At 49.9% G+C, this 14,184-nt stretch overlaps 7 protein-coding genes across 7 annotated transcripts; 3 read left to right on the top strand and 4 right to left on the bottom strand.

Moving 5' to 3' along the window:
* Positions 1 to 190: 190 nt before the first annotated feature.
* On the top strand, positions 191 to 2,436 carry Triagg1_26 (CAZyme family GT59; the record flags this gene model as incomplete). Its single annotated transcript, XM_062895255.1, has 4 exons — positions 191 to 412; positions 469 to 557; positions 621 to 1,213; positions 1,268 to 2,436. The coding sequence occupies 4 exons, from the start codon at positions 191 to 193 to the stop codon at positions 2,434 to 2,436; spliced, it is 2,073 nt and encodes a 690-aa protein (XP_062760376.1).
* Positions 2,437 to 2,848: 412 nt separating this feature from the next.
* On the bottom strand, positions 2,849 to 3,358 carry Triagg1_25 (uncharacterized protein; the record flags this gene model as incomplete). The annotated part of the gene is made up of 1 exon (XM_062895244.1): positions 2,849 to 3,358. One exon carries the CDS (start codon positions 3,356 to 3,358, stop codon positions 2,849 to 2,851), a length of 510 nt encoding a protein of 169 aa, XP_062760375.1.
* A 2,019-nt stretch (positions 3,359 to 5,377) lies between these two features.
* On the bottom strand, positions 5,378 to 6,118 carry Triagg1_23 (uncharacterized protein; the record flags this gene model as incomplete). The annotated part of the gene is made up of 1 exon (XM_062895232.1): positions 5,378 to 6,118. One exon carries the CDS (start codon positions 6,116 to 6,118, stop codon positions 5,378 to 5,380), a length of 741 nt encoding a protein of 246 aa, XP_062760373.1.
* Positions 6,119 to 7,801: 1,683 nt separating this feature from the next.
* On the top strand, positions 7,802 to 8,710 carry Triagg1_22 (uncharacterized protein; the record flags this gene model as incomplete). The annotated part of the gene is made up of 1 exon (XM_062895221.1): positions 7,802 to 8,710. One exon carries the CDS (start codon positions 7,802 to 7,804, stop codon positions 8,708 to 8,710), a length of 909 nt encoding a protein of 302 aa, XP_062760372.1.
* A 299-nt stretch (positions 8,711 to 9,009) lies between these two features.
* On the bottom strand, positions 9,010 to 9,776 carry Triagg1_21 (uncharacterized protein; the record flags this gene model as incomplete). Its single annotated transcript, XM_062895210.1, has 2 exons — positions 9,010 to 9,398; positions 9,488 to 9,776. 2 exons carry the CDS (start codon positions 9,774 to 9,776, stop codon positions 9,010 to 9,012), a joined length of 678 nt encoding a protein of 225 aa, XP_062760371.1.
* Positions 9,777 to 10,189: 413 nt separating this feature from the next.
* Positions 10,190 to 11,364, bottom strand: Triagg1_20 (uncharacterized protein; the record flags this gene model as incomplete). The annotated part of the gene is made up of 3 exons (XM_062895199.1): positions 10,190 to 10,770; positions 10,861 to 11,281; positions 11,344 to 11,364. The coding sequence occupies 3 exons, from the start codon at positions 11,362 to 11,364 to the stop codon at positions 10,190 to 10,192; spliced, it is 1,023 nt and encodes a 340-aa protein (XP_062760370.1).
* A 1,622-nt stretch (positions 11,365 to 12,986) lies between these two features.
* Triagg1_19 (uncharacterized protein) lies at positions 12,987 to 13,886 on the top strand (the record flags this gene model as incomplete). Its single annotated transcript, XM_062895188.1, has 1 exon — positions 12,987 to 13,886. One exon carries the CDS (start codon positions 12,987 to 12,989, stop codon positions 13,884 to 13,886), a length of 900 nt encoding a protein of 299 aa, XP_062760369.1.
* Positions 13,887 to 14,184: the final 298 nt, after the last annotated feature.

The raw sequence follows: 14,184 nt of genomic DNA, 5'->3' as shown, positions 1-14,184 counted from the left end.
CATTCATCTTGACAGCTCATCTCATTTCGACCTCTCTCCCCTTCAACAACGCGACATGCTTGGGCTCGTGAAATTCTATACAATAAAATGACACGCTCGTTATAATTTCCACCGTTTTATCATGCGCAAGTGCACTTTTGCGCGTTATTTCTAATTTTATTTAGCTGGCTCAAGACCCTCACTTGACAACATGGCATCAAACGCCCCTGATGCCTTTGCCATTGCAGCAAATTTCCAATTCGCAACATGGGCCGCCGGCGCTGTCCCGATTGCTTTGATTCTTCATATTCTTCTTTTCAGAGGCAATGGCAGTACTGCTGGAGGGTTGGGCCCTCTATTCACTGTTTCCCTTGCGGCGGCGACGTTTCTTTGGCTGGGCGTGGTGTCTGAAATTGTTCCCGAGCCGTATCTCGTAAGTCTGCAAACGAGCAACACATTTATGCCAGAATGCTAACGATGCATAAATAGGATGAAGTATTTCATATTCCTCAAGCTCAGAAATATTGTAAAGGGAAATTCTTAGAATGGGACGACAAGATCACAACTCCTCCAGGACTGTAAGTGACCCAGCTCTCAGCCACAAGTCAAGGATAGCTTCTAACCTCGCTGGTTGGGTATAGGTATTCGTTATCAATCTTGATCCCACAAGCAGCAAAGAGCAGCGGCCTCATCGCCTCGTACACATGTGATCCCAAGACATTGAGAGCCACCAACGCAATCGGCGTCATCATTTTGAGTTACATCGCCTTGCTGTGTCGGAAAGAAATCGAAGCTCGTCTGCATCAAGGCCATTCGTCCGTCAGCATCAAGGCTGTATCTCAATATGCCATGCACACAGCTTTTAACACTGCATTGTTCCCTCTACTCTTCTTCTTTTCGGGCCTTTACTACACAGATGTCATCTCTACTGCTGTTGTCCTTGTGGCGTTTTTGAATCATCTGCATCGAGTTGGGCGAGATCACAGCTCGTTCCTGAGCGACATCGTCACCATTGTCCTTGGATTATGGACCCTCACCATGAGGCAGACAAACGTCTTCTGGGTTGTCGTCTTTATGGGAGGGCTAGAAGCTGTGCATTCCGTCAAGAGTTTGCGACCAAAGTCTGTTACTCAGCCGTCTATGACGACGTTATCGGAGCAGTTGCTGTTCTTCATCAAGAGGTGGTCGGTTGGACATGTGCATGACTTGCCACTGCACATGGCATATCCCAAAGGTAAGACGATCCAGATTGTAGATTGTATACTTGGTCGCTAATCTGTTCATCTAGATGTGCTATTCACCGCCGTGAGTCTCATAATAGCAGCCCTCTGCAACCCCATCCGAGTCGCAAGGCAAATATGGCCCTATGTCACCGTCTTGGCCGCCTTTGCGGGATTCGTAGCATGGAACGGCGGCGTTGTCCTCGGCGACAAATCTAACCACGTCGCCACCATCCATCTCCCTCAGATGCTCTACATCTGGGCGTTTTTCGGCTTCTTCTCACTCCCGCTCTTCGTCCCATATGTGGTGTTGTGGGTGGATGCCTTGCGAAGTGTCTTCAGATCAGGCTCTGCATCTCCAAAGCCAAGCACAGAAACATCAGATGCCTCTTCAAACTCGACCTCTCATCCCGCGCCCTCACTCCCGCTGAGGTTCTCCAGTGCCATTTTCAACAATCGTCTGCTTTGGCCACTATATCTAATCGCAACATTCATCCTGTCCACTCTCGTCGTCCGCTTCAACACCATCATTCATCCATTCACTCTCGCCGACAACCGCCACTACATGTTTTACGTCTTTAGATACACCATCCGCCGCGCCCCTTGGATCCGCTACTTTCTCATTCTTCCTTATACACTCAGCCGCTGGTTTGTCTGGGGCACTCTCTCCGGCTGCACGAACTGGATCTCTGATTCTCACAAAGACGATTGCTCAGCATACTATCATTCATCTCGCCCATCGCCCTTTAGCTGCGATCCATTTGTGAAAGTAGGAGCCACCAAAGGTGAATCTCAAGACGCGCACGCACAGACACAGAAAGAACTGCAACAGCGATTCCTTCAGGACCCTCTCCTGTTCTCAACAGAGCCTGTATCGACATCCACAGGACTCATCTTTCTAATAGCCGCCACCCTGTCACTCATCACAGCACCGCTTGTCGAGCCCCGCTACTTTATCATTCCCTGGGTCATCTGGAGGCTCCTCGTCCCCGCTTGGAGGTTGCACGACCACCAAACGGCGGCGAATGGTTTGTTCGATGGCGTCACTCCAACGACCATATGGGGCAGGTTTGTGACTTTTTGTCGCTTTTATGATGTGAGGCTTATTCTCGAGACGATTTGGTTCATTGCCATCAATCTCGTCACTGGATACATATTCCTCACCAAGCCGTATGTTTGGAAGGCTGAGGACGGAACGATCCTTGATGAGGGAAGATTACAGCGATTCATGTGGTGAAACAAAAGAAAAAGCCGCATCAATCAAATGAGACGCTGCCGTTGATATAGAATATTGTATTGTTAGAGGTCCTTAAAAAGCCTCAGTCTTCTTATGCTAGATAGAATAGAATACGAATGCAAAATTTCGTTCGTGAAAAAGATTCCCAACCCAGTTGCCAAACGCCGCGCCCATATCTCGAATCCCAAACCCAAAAAGTCCCAAACGAATGCCTTCCCGTCGGCGTTGTTTTGATGTTTTGCAGCCTTGTTGCCCAAATTCCAAAAGTTCGCTCTAATCATGTATATACGTTTTTTCTCGTTGCTGGTGGCCAAGCAGGAAGAGGTGAGAAGGATAGAGAAATAAATAAAAAAACCCCCCCAGTCATTCTTGTCCAAATCCCGAATCGTTCGTTCGGTGATGTAGGAATTACCTATAAGCTTAGTCGATCGAGACTCAGGCCATCATTACTCCTTACTCGGCGAATCACGCCAAGCTTGAAAAACTTCTCCTCTCCAGCCGCCGTCCTGCCGCCGATATACCACTTGTCGGCGCCGAGGGCATCGCGAAAGCCTTCACTACTGCTATCACTGCCTCTCCTGCGCCCGCCGGGGATGGGGATGGCGCCGCCGGGGGATCCGCGCGGCGTGTGGATGGCGACGTTGGTGGATGATGTCGTAGCAGCGTTTGTGGAGATTGCGCGGGCGGTGGAGGCGGTTGAAGAAGCTGCTGCTGCTGCTGCTGCTGCTGCTGCGGCAGTTGTGGAGGCGACGGCAGATGCAGATGCAGCTTGTGAGGTGTGTTTGGCGGCCTGCTGGGTGAGGGAGGGCGCTTGCTGGCGGAACGAGTTGAAGAAGGAGGAGAGGAAGAAGGGACGTTGTGAGGGCATCGTATTGCTTTGCTTGTCGTCGATGCGAGGGATGTTTGGCGGTGTTACACTCATGTATATTGTTGTTTTTTGGTTTCCCGTCGTTGGATGCAGGCCGTTGAAGATTATTATGCGAAAGATTTGGATTATCAGCTGCCTGTGCGCGGGTGCGTGCGTTTGCGTGCGTTGCGGTAGGGTTTATGAGGGAGAGGTCCCGAGAGTCCGCCTATGAGAGCGTCCCAGGCTTGCAGATTTATGCGGAAATGGCTGCAGCTGCTCACAGGCTATCGAATGAGGGACGTCGTCGCGACTGGGCCGTGATGCGGTGAGGCCTGGCGGTTTTTTTTCTCTCTTTTTTTTGCGGAGCCGGAAGCGCAAGAGTGAGATTTGAAGTCGAGAGCGTCGTGTGTCGTGTTTCAAGGCGATGGAGAGGGAGAAGCCCAAGGGAGACGCAGAGAAGTCGCGAGAGAGGGAGCGCAGACGGAGGGCAAATCTCGCGATGATGAAGAAGAACAAGAACGAGATTCACTCAGGAGAGACGCTCGTGGTTAATGAAGATGAAGCTGAGCCGAGCGCGCAAGGGCCGTTGGTCCGAGGATGAATTCAAGCAAGGCAAGTTTTACGGTCCGAGAAGTTCTGACGTCGAAGAGTCGGCAAAACTCGGGCAGCCGGGCCAGTACCCAGTACCCAGTACGGGGGAGAAGTGCTACAGTAATGGCGGGGCTGCGATAGGCTGGAAATGTGGAAATACAGCACCTGGATGGCCTGGGCAAGGCCTGGGGGCAGCCCGTCACGGACCACCTGCAAGTCACACTGTGCATGTACTGGTACAAGGGCCTTGGCGCAAATCCCATCGGGCTTTTGATTTTGGTCCGTCGACGCAGATGACAGATGAAGTGCTACAGTAGTATCTAGATATGGAGATGGAGGGCGGACGCAAGATTCACAAGAGGATGCATGTTTATGAGCTGATGTCTGCGGGGAAACGAGGGTGACTAGGGTTTTTCAGCAAGGGAAATCGAACAACGTCCAACACCCAAAACCTAACAATAGAGTCGCAATAATCAGATCGGACCGCCCTCTCACAAATGGGGCGTCCGCTCAGCGCGCAACTCGACAGGCCTTGAACTAACAAGTGGCGTGAGCTTTCTGCACCGGCGGTAGGCAACGGCGTAGTTTTCTTCCCCTTCTTTCTTCATCTAGCAGCATCCTCAAGTCTGGGGTAAACCCGTGTCAGCCCACGGCGCTTGTGTTGTTGTTGTTGTGCCGTTGGCCGGATTGATCAAGGCATCGTCTCCGCATTCATCCCACGAACCTGTGGTTGCATTGCATTTTGCATTCAAGGTGCCCGGAAACCACTCATCAAGTGATCATGGGCTTGTTCCGAGTTGTTTTCTTGCGTCTTGTATCATGACAAGGGATCGGTGAGTGGAAGCGAAATACAAGTACAAGGGAGTCATGTGCTCTTCGGAATAGGAAAAGGAGAGAAAGCTTGTTCGCAGCCTCGGGTTAAGGGGAAGAGAGAGCCGAACAGTGAGTGCTTGTAACGGAACACGGTAACATACAATAGTTAGGTGGTAGTAGTAGAGTAGGCACGGATCTCTTCAAGTTTTCTAGACTCGTCATCTTTGCTTACCTTCCATGTCAAATCCATGTGCCGTAGATGGTTTGAATTCAAGGGATGCTTCTTCATGCGCTGCTACCAGGCACCTACAACGTACTAACCCGAACCGGGATGCAGTTAACGGGGATCCCGTTGAATCGAAATGGAACCTGGAAACGTTTTAGCGCATCGGCTTGCCTCGGTAGGTAGGTACAGGCACGTACCCCGTATTACACGCATCAGCTGTTGCTTGCGTCTTGGCCAAAGCCAGTCAAGCGCGGAGATGGGAAAAGAAGCAGCATTTCTTCTTCGACAAGAGGAAACTTGAGCACGCGGTATTATCGATACAATTTAATGAAACAATTCCAACGCTAACAATTAGTATCTGTCTACTTTCTATCCATCATGAATCATCGCCATCATTCGCAATTCTATCTCTATTTTACACTCCAATCCATGCTCAGAAACGCTCGACTCAACAATGCAGCCCATTACAGCATCGCACCGCCATTCACCAGCACCGTCTGGCCCACGACCCATGAGCTCTCGCCGCTGGCCAGGAACTTGATCGTGTTGGCGATTTCCTCAGCCTCGCCCAGTCGGTTAAAGGGACTCCAGCTCTTGATGGCAGACACCAAGCTCTCCGGCTTGCCCTTGTAGAAGAGATCAGTGCCCGTGGGGCCAGGAGCCACGGCGTTGACAACGATGCCCTTGGAAGCCAATCCCTTGGCCATGACACGAGTCATCTGCTCTATGGCGCCCTTTGTGGCAGCGTAGAGGAGATACCCGGCCGGCGCCATTGAAAAGTGGCAGATGCCCGTAGAGATGAAGATGATGCGAGATCCGGGAGGCATGTGGGGGAGCGCCTTCTGGACCAAGAAGTAAGGGCCCTTGACGTTGAGGTCGAAGCACTTTGCGAAGTCGTCCTCGGTGGTATTTTCGACGTCGCGCATCGGCATGATGCCGGCGCTGGCCACGATGGTGTCGATGCGGCCGAATTTGGTCACAGCAGCGTCAACCAGGCGGCTCAGGTCGTCGATGTTGCCCGCGTCGGCCTGGACGGCAATGGCGCGGTCTGGGCCGAAGGACTCGACCATGGCGTTTGCTGAGGCGGTGTCGCTGAGGTAGTTGATGACAATCCGGGCGCCTTCTTTGTAGAGGCGTTCGGCAGTGGCCTTGCCAATGCCGTTGGAGGCGCCGGTGATGAGGACGACTTTGTCTTGAAGAGACATGATTCAGTGCTTTTTTTTTAAAAAAAAAAAATCTAGTTGAAAGTTTAGACCGTGGCTTGTGAAAGGTGTGATTGTATGTTGGTAAAGTGGTATAAAGTGCTTATTGCTGGTGTGCGTGTGTTGATGCTATTGAAGCTGTAGTTGATGGAGATGCGGATGATGAGACAAACTCGACAACATCGCGGACGAAACAGTCCATTATATATTTCCATCTTCATCTCCCGACACAAACACAATTGAATCCCGAAAACTTGCGCGGCTCGCCTTCCATCGTGTCATCGTCGCCGTCCGAAAAAAAAAATCGCTTCCATCCGAAACTGCCCCGAAGCTACGGAATTTTGACGCCAGTGAAAATAAATCCACTGCAGCAAAATCGAGCGTCTGGCTGCGTCTCTCGGGCGTGGGCATCGGATATAGAGGGACCAAGTGGGAAGGGATAAATCCGATGATGGCGTCACTGGCTCGCCTTTCGCGCAAACAACGGAGGATGGAATGCGCGAAGGCGGTAAATCGTACGGGGGTTTCTTTTCCCTTCTTCCATTTTCTTTCATACATAGAATCTTGTTTTATTCTAACAGTCTGGTTTTACGGAGTGCAACTCTCCCATTATGTGCCCGGGATGCTTATAAGTGTGCAATTGACTGTTCACTGGCCCGGCAGAAGCGGACCCAAGGCCGGGATCCACAGAGTCGTGGAATATTCTACGGATCAATATTCTTCATTACTTTCCAGAGTGTACACGAGAGCTTTGCCGGTGAAATAACTTGACTGGTGTATATTTTAGTATAGGATGTTTGTCTCCAAGATGTCTTTGTGGTATTGATTTGCTCGATGGATGTGTACTTGTAGCTGTGTACAGCTTGGTATTGGTATTGGTATTGGTCTCGGTCGCGTGCCACATCGATGGAGAGATTTACGACAAGCCAAGTCTTATTCGTCGACTACACATCCAGGTCCCCTAAAATGAGAAGATTTCCCGAAAGGAATAAGAGGAATATATACAACTTGAATGTTTTTATTGTTCTTCAACTCATTGCAAAGCCAATATGCTGTTTCGTCTGAAATGGTGCAGGGTAGACCTTGACCACCATATACCTACCTAGTACACTTCAAGTGTTACTACTAAATTCTCTATAAAGTACAATCAAAGTACAATCAATCCGTCAAGGGTCAGAAATATCACTCACTCACTTGCATACATCTTCACGCAGTATGCAATCCAATAGTACTTTGTCTTTTATCCGCATCATGTGCATTCCCACGTTACACGCACATGCTCAGCTGGCCCCTCACTTGACGCATGCCGACATTGAACGCTCCACTCTCTCCGCAATGACATGCATCTTGCAGCTTCATCTTTGGAGCACATCCACTGTGTTGTGGTGATGCGTCTGTAAAGAGCAGAAGTCAAACAAACAGAGCGTTCAAATACCAACAGCCAAGGAGAAACAAGGCGCACAGTAATCCCAAAACTAGGGGCAAGCTGCCGATACAATGATTACACATATTCGATAGCGGAGCAGCAGAGACACGGCTGAGCATAGCATGTGTAATCACTAATTGGGCAACCTAAGCATAAAAGCGACGGCAATCACATGTTCTCAGCTTATTCACTCAACCAACGTCAAATCTCCAGTATTTCCAAACAAACAAAGCATCTAAACTCCAGAAAACCATCTCAAAATGGCCAGCTGGCAGGCATATGTCGCTTCGTGGATGGTATGGTGGAGGTTCAAGGGCTCTCTTCAAACCGTCAAGGCCCTTCGCCAGCGCATTGAAACCGATCGCCAGACCAAGAGCACGCGGCCTCCCGCGCATCTGGAAACACGGTTCACCATCGAGGAGCGCCATCTCGGAGGCTGCACGCTGTATGATGTGGCGCCCAAGTCTGAGATGCCGAACCAGGCCCGGATTCTTTACCTCCACGGCGGCTGTTTGCTGTTTGAGATTGATGCCGCACATTGGCAGATGGTGGCGGCGCTGGCGGAGCGGCTGCGAGCCGTTGTGACGGTAGCGATATTCCCGCTGGCACCAGAACATACCCTGATGGAGATTTTCGATGCGGTAAGGCCGGTCTATGATGACCTTGCTTTGCCGTCGCAGGATAAGACGCCGTTCTTTGTGGTGGGAGATTCGACGGGCGGCAGCTTGGGCATCTCGCTCACCCAGGAGGCGCTCAAAGCAGGACGGCCGGCGGCATCTCGGCTCGCTTTCCTGTCTCCCTGCGTCGAGTTCACTTTTCACAACCCAGAGGTACGACAAGCCGCCCAGACGGATCCGTGGCTGGATATCCCGGGCTTCGAAGAGGCGGTGCGCTATCTTTGCCCGGATGTGTCGCCGGACGATGCGCGAGTGAGCCCTCTTCACGGAGATGTTAGCCAGCTGCCGCCAACAATGATATTTGCTGGATCAACGGAGATGTTGACGCCGGATGTCAGGAAATTTGTGGCCAAAGTAAGGGAGCAGGGACGGGAGATTGAGTACGTCGAGGGAGAGGGCATGATGCATGTCTGGCCGTTGGTGCAGTTTCTGCCAGAGGCGAGAGAGGCCGTGGATAAGTTGGTGCGCTGGCTAGAGTACGGCAAGAGTTGATGATGGGGACTGTTGTGGGATTGGCGACCAAGGCAAGTGGATGATCAAAGAAGAGGATTTGGGCATTTGCATTTGTTTATCTTGCACGAGAGGATTTGGTAATGATTTGGATATACCTACAAGTAGAATGATCTATGGCTGCATGGATATTGGCAGACGAATAGAATGCAGCTCTGTTTGACGTTAAAATGGACAAGAAGAAGCCATAATTGGTCATGTCAATATCTATCTTGTAAAGCTTGATGATGCGAGTTCTGATAAACACCTCTCCTTCATACCGGAAGAGAGCATCAACCAATCTATGAATTGACATCCAACTTCATCGCCGCAAAATCCGCCGTCCCAACCTGCTGCCACATCTTAACCTCAAATCCATTCCTCTCAAACTTTTCCACCAACGACCTCTCAACACCAGCCCAAAACTGCACTCCATCCGCCTGGCACTGCTTACGACCAGCATCAACCAGCTTCTTCCACACATCTTCCGACTGTAATCGCGGCAGTGACGGGTCAACGAGGAACTCGACAACCATCCAGTGTTGGCTATCTTCACCACTCATCACCGTCTTCTGCACTTCCGGCATGGCGACCTGGCGAAAATAATCTATCCGCTCATTTCGCACTGCGCGGTTGGGACGGAGCTTTTCCAAGATGGTATCGTGGTGGCGGTAGAATGTCCGGAGGCGCTCTTTTCGCACCCGTGGGTCAGTGGCCGTCATTTCAACAATAATGATTGCATTGCATTGAGAGATGAAAAGAAAAAACAATTCAACTCACTCTCGCGAGGTGAACTTTTGCTGAGGTCCAATCCTGTCGGCGGGGGATTATCTCCCGGAACCAGCGTCACCCAGCCTAATATCTTGGAGTCTTCTTCAAGCACGTAGACGTAGACGCCGGGCTTGAGCACCAAGTTGCGCACGTATTGAGTCCACCATCTCCTGTAAGCGAATGGATGTTCCCACTTGCCGGCGAAGAAGTAATTGTGAAAACCGTCTTGCCAGGTCAATTCGACCACGTAGTCCATGACCTTTGGGACATCGTCAATTGTCATGAGTCGGATTGCCATGATTGCTTTGGAGGTGAGTGGTGAGTGGTGAAGCGGAAAGGAAAGACTGAGAGCGAGTTAACAACCCCTTTCCACTTGTAATGTGTAGTAATCGTGGCCGGGATCGGCAAAAGGGTCTAGTACTAGGCGTCTGACCTCAGATTTGTTTCGCAACTAACGCAACTAACGAGACGCGTTTTGCTTACCGATATGTGACTTAGTTTCTGTCATATTATTATTTCGACTTCCTACTTGGAACGAGTTAGATGGGGCATGCGAGCTACGCGGACTTGCAGCGGTGATTTGTGGGGATAATTCAGGTGCTTTCGGGATATCATGAAATTCGGAGATATCTTTCAACTTTAATTTGTCTTTTGCATGATAGCATAGGCATGTTGTATTCTATAAGCGAAATCTACATCTATGACAATTCTCTAGTTCTTGCCCGCCAACTCCAAGTAGTGACTCACAACAGACTGAACCTGCTCCTCATAGTTCTTAAACTTGAATCCAAAAAGCTTCTCTGCTTTTGTGCTATCCACCTTTGCCTGGCGAGTCACCACCTTCTCCACATTATCCAGCTGGAAGATGCCATCGGCAGCCGCCTTAGGGAAGTGCTTCTTAATAATGCTAGCCGCATCGCTCCATTGAAACGGCTCAAGAGGCTGTGACGCGGCCAAAAAGTCTTGGCCAGACTCGACCTTGGGGTCTAGAGCAAGGACGTGAAGTCGGGCAACATCGTCAAGATGGACAGAGCCGCCTGGGATCGGAGGTCGTGTTGAGCCGAAAAGGGGGCCCATGAGCAAGTTGTTTGTTCCCTTGATGATTTGCTCGGCGGTTGTGACGGTGTCGTCGCGTCCCAGAACGAAGACTGGGAAGACGTGGTTGACGGAAAATGAAGGCTTTGTCTCTGCAACCCACTCTTTGGTCTTGTTGAAGGCGGTGGCTTTGGCAACGGCGTAGGCGTCGAGATGGCTTGAGTACGGGCCCGGAGCAGTTGTGGTTCGTGTTTCCTCTGCATCATGTTATTATGATGTAATTTATTGATACGACGAGTGTAGTCATTTTCTCTGCGATCAAAGGGGAACATGCTATATAAACTTACCGTTAATGTAACTGCCTGAGCCGAACGTCTCTGTATCGACTAAAGAGAGGATAGATCCGGTAATGACAATCTTCTTGATTCCCGTGGTCTTGGCTGCTGATTCAAGGATGCCGACAGTGCCCCGAATAGCAGGCTGGATCATGTAACTTTCATGGTCGATTCCTGGAGGAGCGTTGCTTGCTAGAGGAGAAGCAACATGCACGATATAGTCGACGCCCTTGACGGCTTCATCATAAGCTCCAGGGACGGTGATGTCTGGTACAATGACGCTGGTCAATTGTGAGGCGTACGGAGCGACGGGCTTGAGTTGTGAGATTTTGTCGAAGCCAGCTTGGTTTCGCACAGCGGCGCGGGCCTTGTAACCTGCTTCAAGTAGGAAGACTAATGTTCGGAAGCCAATCATGCCAGTGGCTCCGGTGACCTGCAAGTTGTCAGCTCTTAGAAACGTGTATATGTATGAATGAAGTAACGGTAATAACTAACAAGAACGAGTTCGCCAGCCATGATGATTTGGTTTAATACGATTTGCGGCGAAGAGTGTGTGCGTTGGATAGGGAGATTGCGATGGAATATATTTCACGAAATGAAGTTGTATCTGCCCGAGATGATACTGCTCCTGAATTGAAAGCTGAAAAGACCTGGATGCTACCAAAACTCTATTTATACGGGAATCCAGCCAAAGGATCGATCCTCAAGAGCGGAAACTCCGCACTAGTTATGTGCGACGGCGTTGTTGGTTCGGGCGGTTTCCCACTTCGTCCATGGACATTCATTCCTCCAGCCATCCTCATAGTCTCCATGCTTTGCAAGACCAGGGAGGGGGTGATTTGTCAGGCTGGGCCAACGGTTCGCGCCGTGACATTAGTTTCTCAATCGAAGATCGTATCCGAACCTCGGAACACGCCCAGTTGCGCCATGGAGATATGGATTATAAAAGATCGAGTGGGTTCTTGATCCTACCTACGTAATGCCTAGTGACGGGGATTAGCGGGAAAAGGCCCCGATGAAAATGCCGAACTGTCCGCCAAACGTTTGTTTCTAGGGGAGAAGCTTCTTAGTGCCAACGGGGGCCGATTAGTATTCGAGGTTTGGTTCGATTTCCTGCGATTAATAATCTGGGTGGATGGGTTTCGAAGGGTGCTGGGCTGCTTCAGATGGACATGGCTGATGCTAGTGTCTTGGTATTAATTGCCTTATTAGGATAATGGAGTCACCGGGATTTGCTGGTTGTGAGGAATCAATATCCTCAACTCACCTATTTAGGACATTCCCTATTGTTTAGCTGAAGAATGAAATGTTTTCATCGGGGAATACTGGGCGCGGAAAATCCGGTAGGATTCTCTTTATCCTCGGTGAATAATGCTGATGACGAACTTTGATGACAGTTGCTTGTATAATACGGATGGCTGCATCGCATATGGCGAGCTTTAAGTTGATTATGCTCTTGCGTTTATTTGATGCATTATGAAGGCCAAAGTTCTCTTGTTACTTACTTTTGATTATGGCGCCTTGATTTATCATGCCGTATGACAAACTTCAGTGTCGTTTCGTACGCCTACCAGCCATGATACATTGGCATTGTATCTGAGAAGCCCTCGTTATCATGGTAGCACAAGATATATGGACTTGTCAAATTGCAAGCAGGTTCTTTATGCGACGATGGTGTGCAATTGGGGAAAGGGGAAGGGTTATTCGAGTTGTTTGCTATGAAAGTCGACTCGCTCAAGGATGCAATAACCACACACGGCCTTGGTCAGCCACCATCCTGTTGTATGAGACAATTATAATCAAGCGGAAGCAATTTCTCCCTTACTCGGAGTCAAACCCATCAAGACAAGTTTCACCTACTCTCAAACCCGCGATGCAAATGGTGCACATATGAAGGAAAAACACATCCACGGGTAAATCGTGTAAGGCGCCTAATATATTTGCCGAAGCTTAAAGATGCAGCCAAACGACGAATACCTCTGTAGGTCTACTTACTACCGAAAACCTGTAGTTAGGCCAGAGGTATGTAAGCCAACTATCAATGACCGCATCAGCTAAGCTTCCAACGTTGACGTCAAATTCTATCGTTTTCGCAATTAATTTTCAATTTCCAAGAATACCATTGAATATTGTTCGCCATGTTGGAAGGCTTCGATCCCTTCACCATCACAACGCAGGATGAGCCGCATGTCTCAATCTTCGGCATCAGAAGTGGCGATGCGTCGTCATCCAAACGGCCGCCGCTGTTACTCCTTCACGGCTTCCCGCAGACGCACCGCATCTGGCACCGCGTGGCAGCACAGGTCAAAGACAAGTACAACATTGTCATGATTGACTTGCGCGGATACGGAAATTCGTCCAAGCCGGCGGATGTATCGCAATATGTGAAAAGCCTCATGGCTCTCGATTGCGTCAAGGTGATGGACGAGCTTGGGATCACAGAGCCATTCTTCATTTGCGCTCACGACCGCGGCGCAAGAGTTGCCCACAGGCTGTGCGTCAATCACCCTGATCGCGTGCGCAAGGCCATATTCTTGGATATATGCCCTACCCTTGCAATGTATTCGGTCAAGGATCCCAATTTTGCCAAGTCCTACTGGCATTGGTTCTTCCTGATCCAGAGGGAGCCACTGCCCGAGACGCTCATATCGACAAACGCCCGGCGGTTTGCGGAATTGTTCATGGGAGGCCGACAGAAGAGCGGGCTCGAAATCTTTGAGAAAGAGAGCCTGGCGGCCTATGTTTCGAATCTCGAGGACCCCGCGACGATCCATTCCATGTGTCAGGATTACCGAGCAAGCGCTACACTCGACTTGGATGCAGCGCAGGAAGATGCAAAGCAAGGGAAATTGCTTCAAAACCCGTTGAGAGTCATATGGGCGAGGCATGGTGTCATTGGCAAGTGTTTTGATGCCGTGCAGGAATGGAAGGCTGCTAGCAATGCTTGGGTTGATGGTCATGATGTTGATTCGGGGCATTACATCCCGGAGGACGTGCCGGATGAAGTTGTATCTAACATCCTGGACTTTCTACATTAAGCACACTCATTTTTGATAAAACCGTATTAATTAAATTTGTGTCTTTGTTTGAATAATACTTAATCATTTGCATCAAGTTTTTTTTCTGCATACGAATGTTGAACTGAGAATGAGTTTGCGGAAATGCCCCAATCTGTCACTGCGGCAGATGATTACCCGAATAGGAATCCGGGGCTTGGAGCGAGCTTTCATATTCCCAGCTTGTTATGGTCATCAAATGATGGGCGGTAGTTTATGCCGTAAAACCCCATTGATGAAGTCGGCAGAAACTTATGATAAAGGCGTTCCAACGAGATTT

Source organism: Trichoderma aggressivum (genome assembly GCF_033847375.1).
Source record: "Trichoderma aggressivum f. europaeum strain CBS 100526 chromosome Unknown scaffold_001, whole genome shotgun sequence".
Classification (NCBI taxonomy): domain Eukaryota; kingdom Fungi; phylum Ascomycota; class Sordariomycetes; order Hypocreales; family Hypocreaceae; genus Trichoderma; species Trichoderma aggressivum.
The sequence above is the reverse complement of the archived record's forward strand: the minus strand, read 5'-3'. Positions and strand labels throughout refer to the sequence as shown.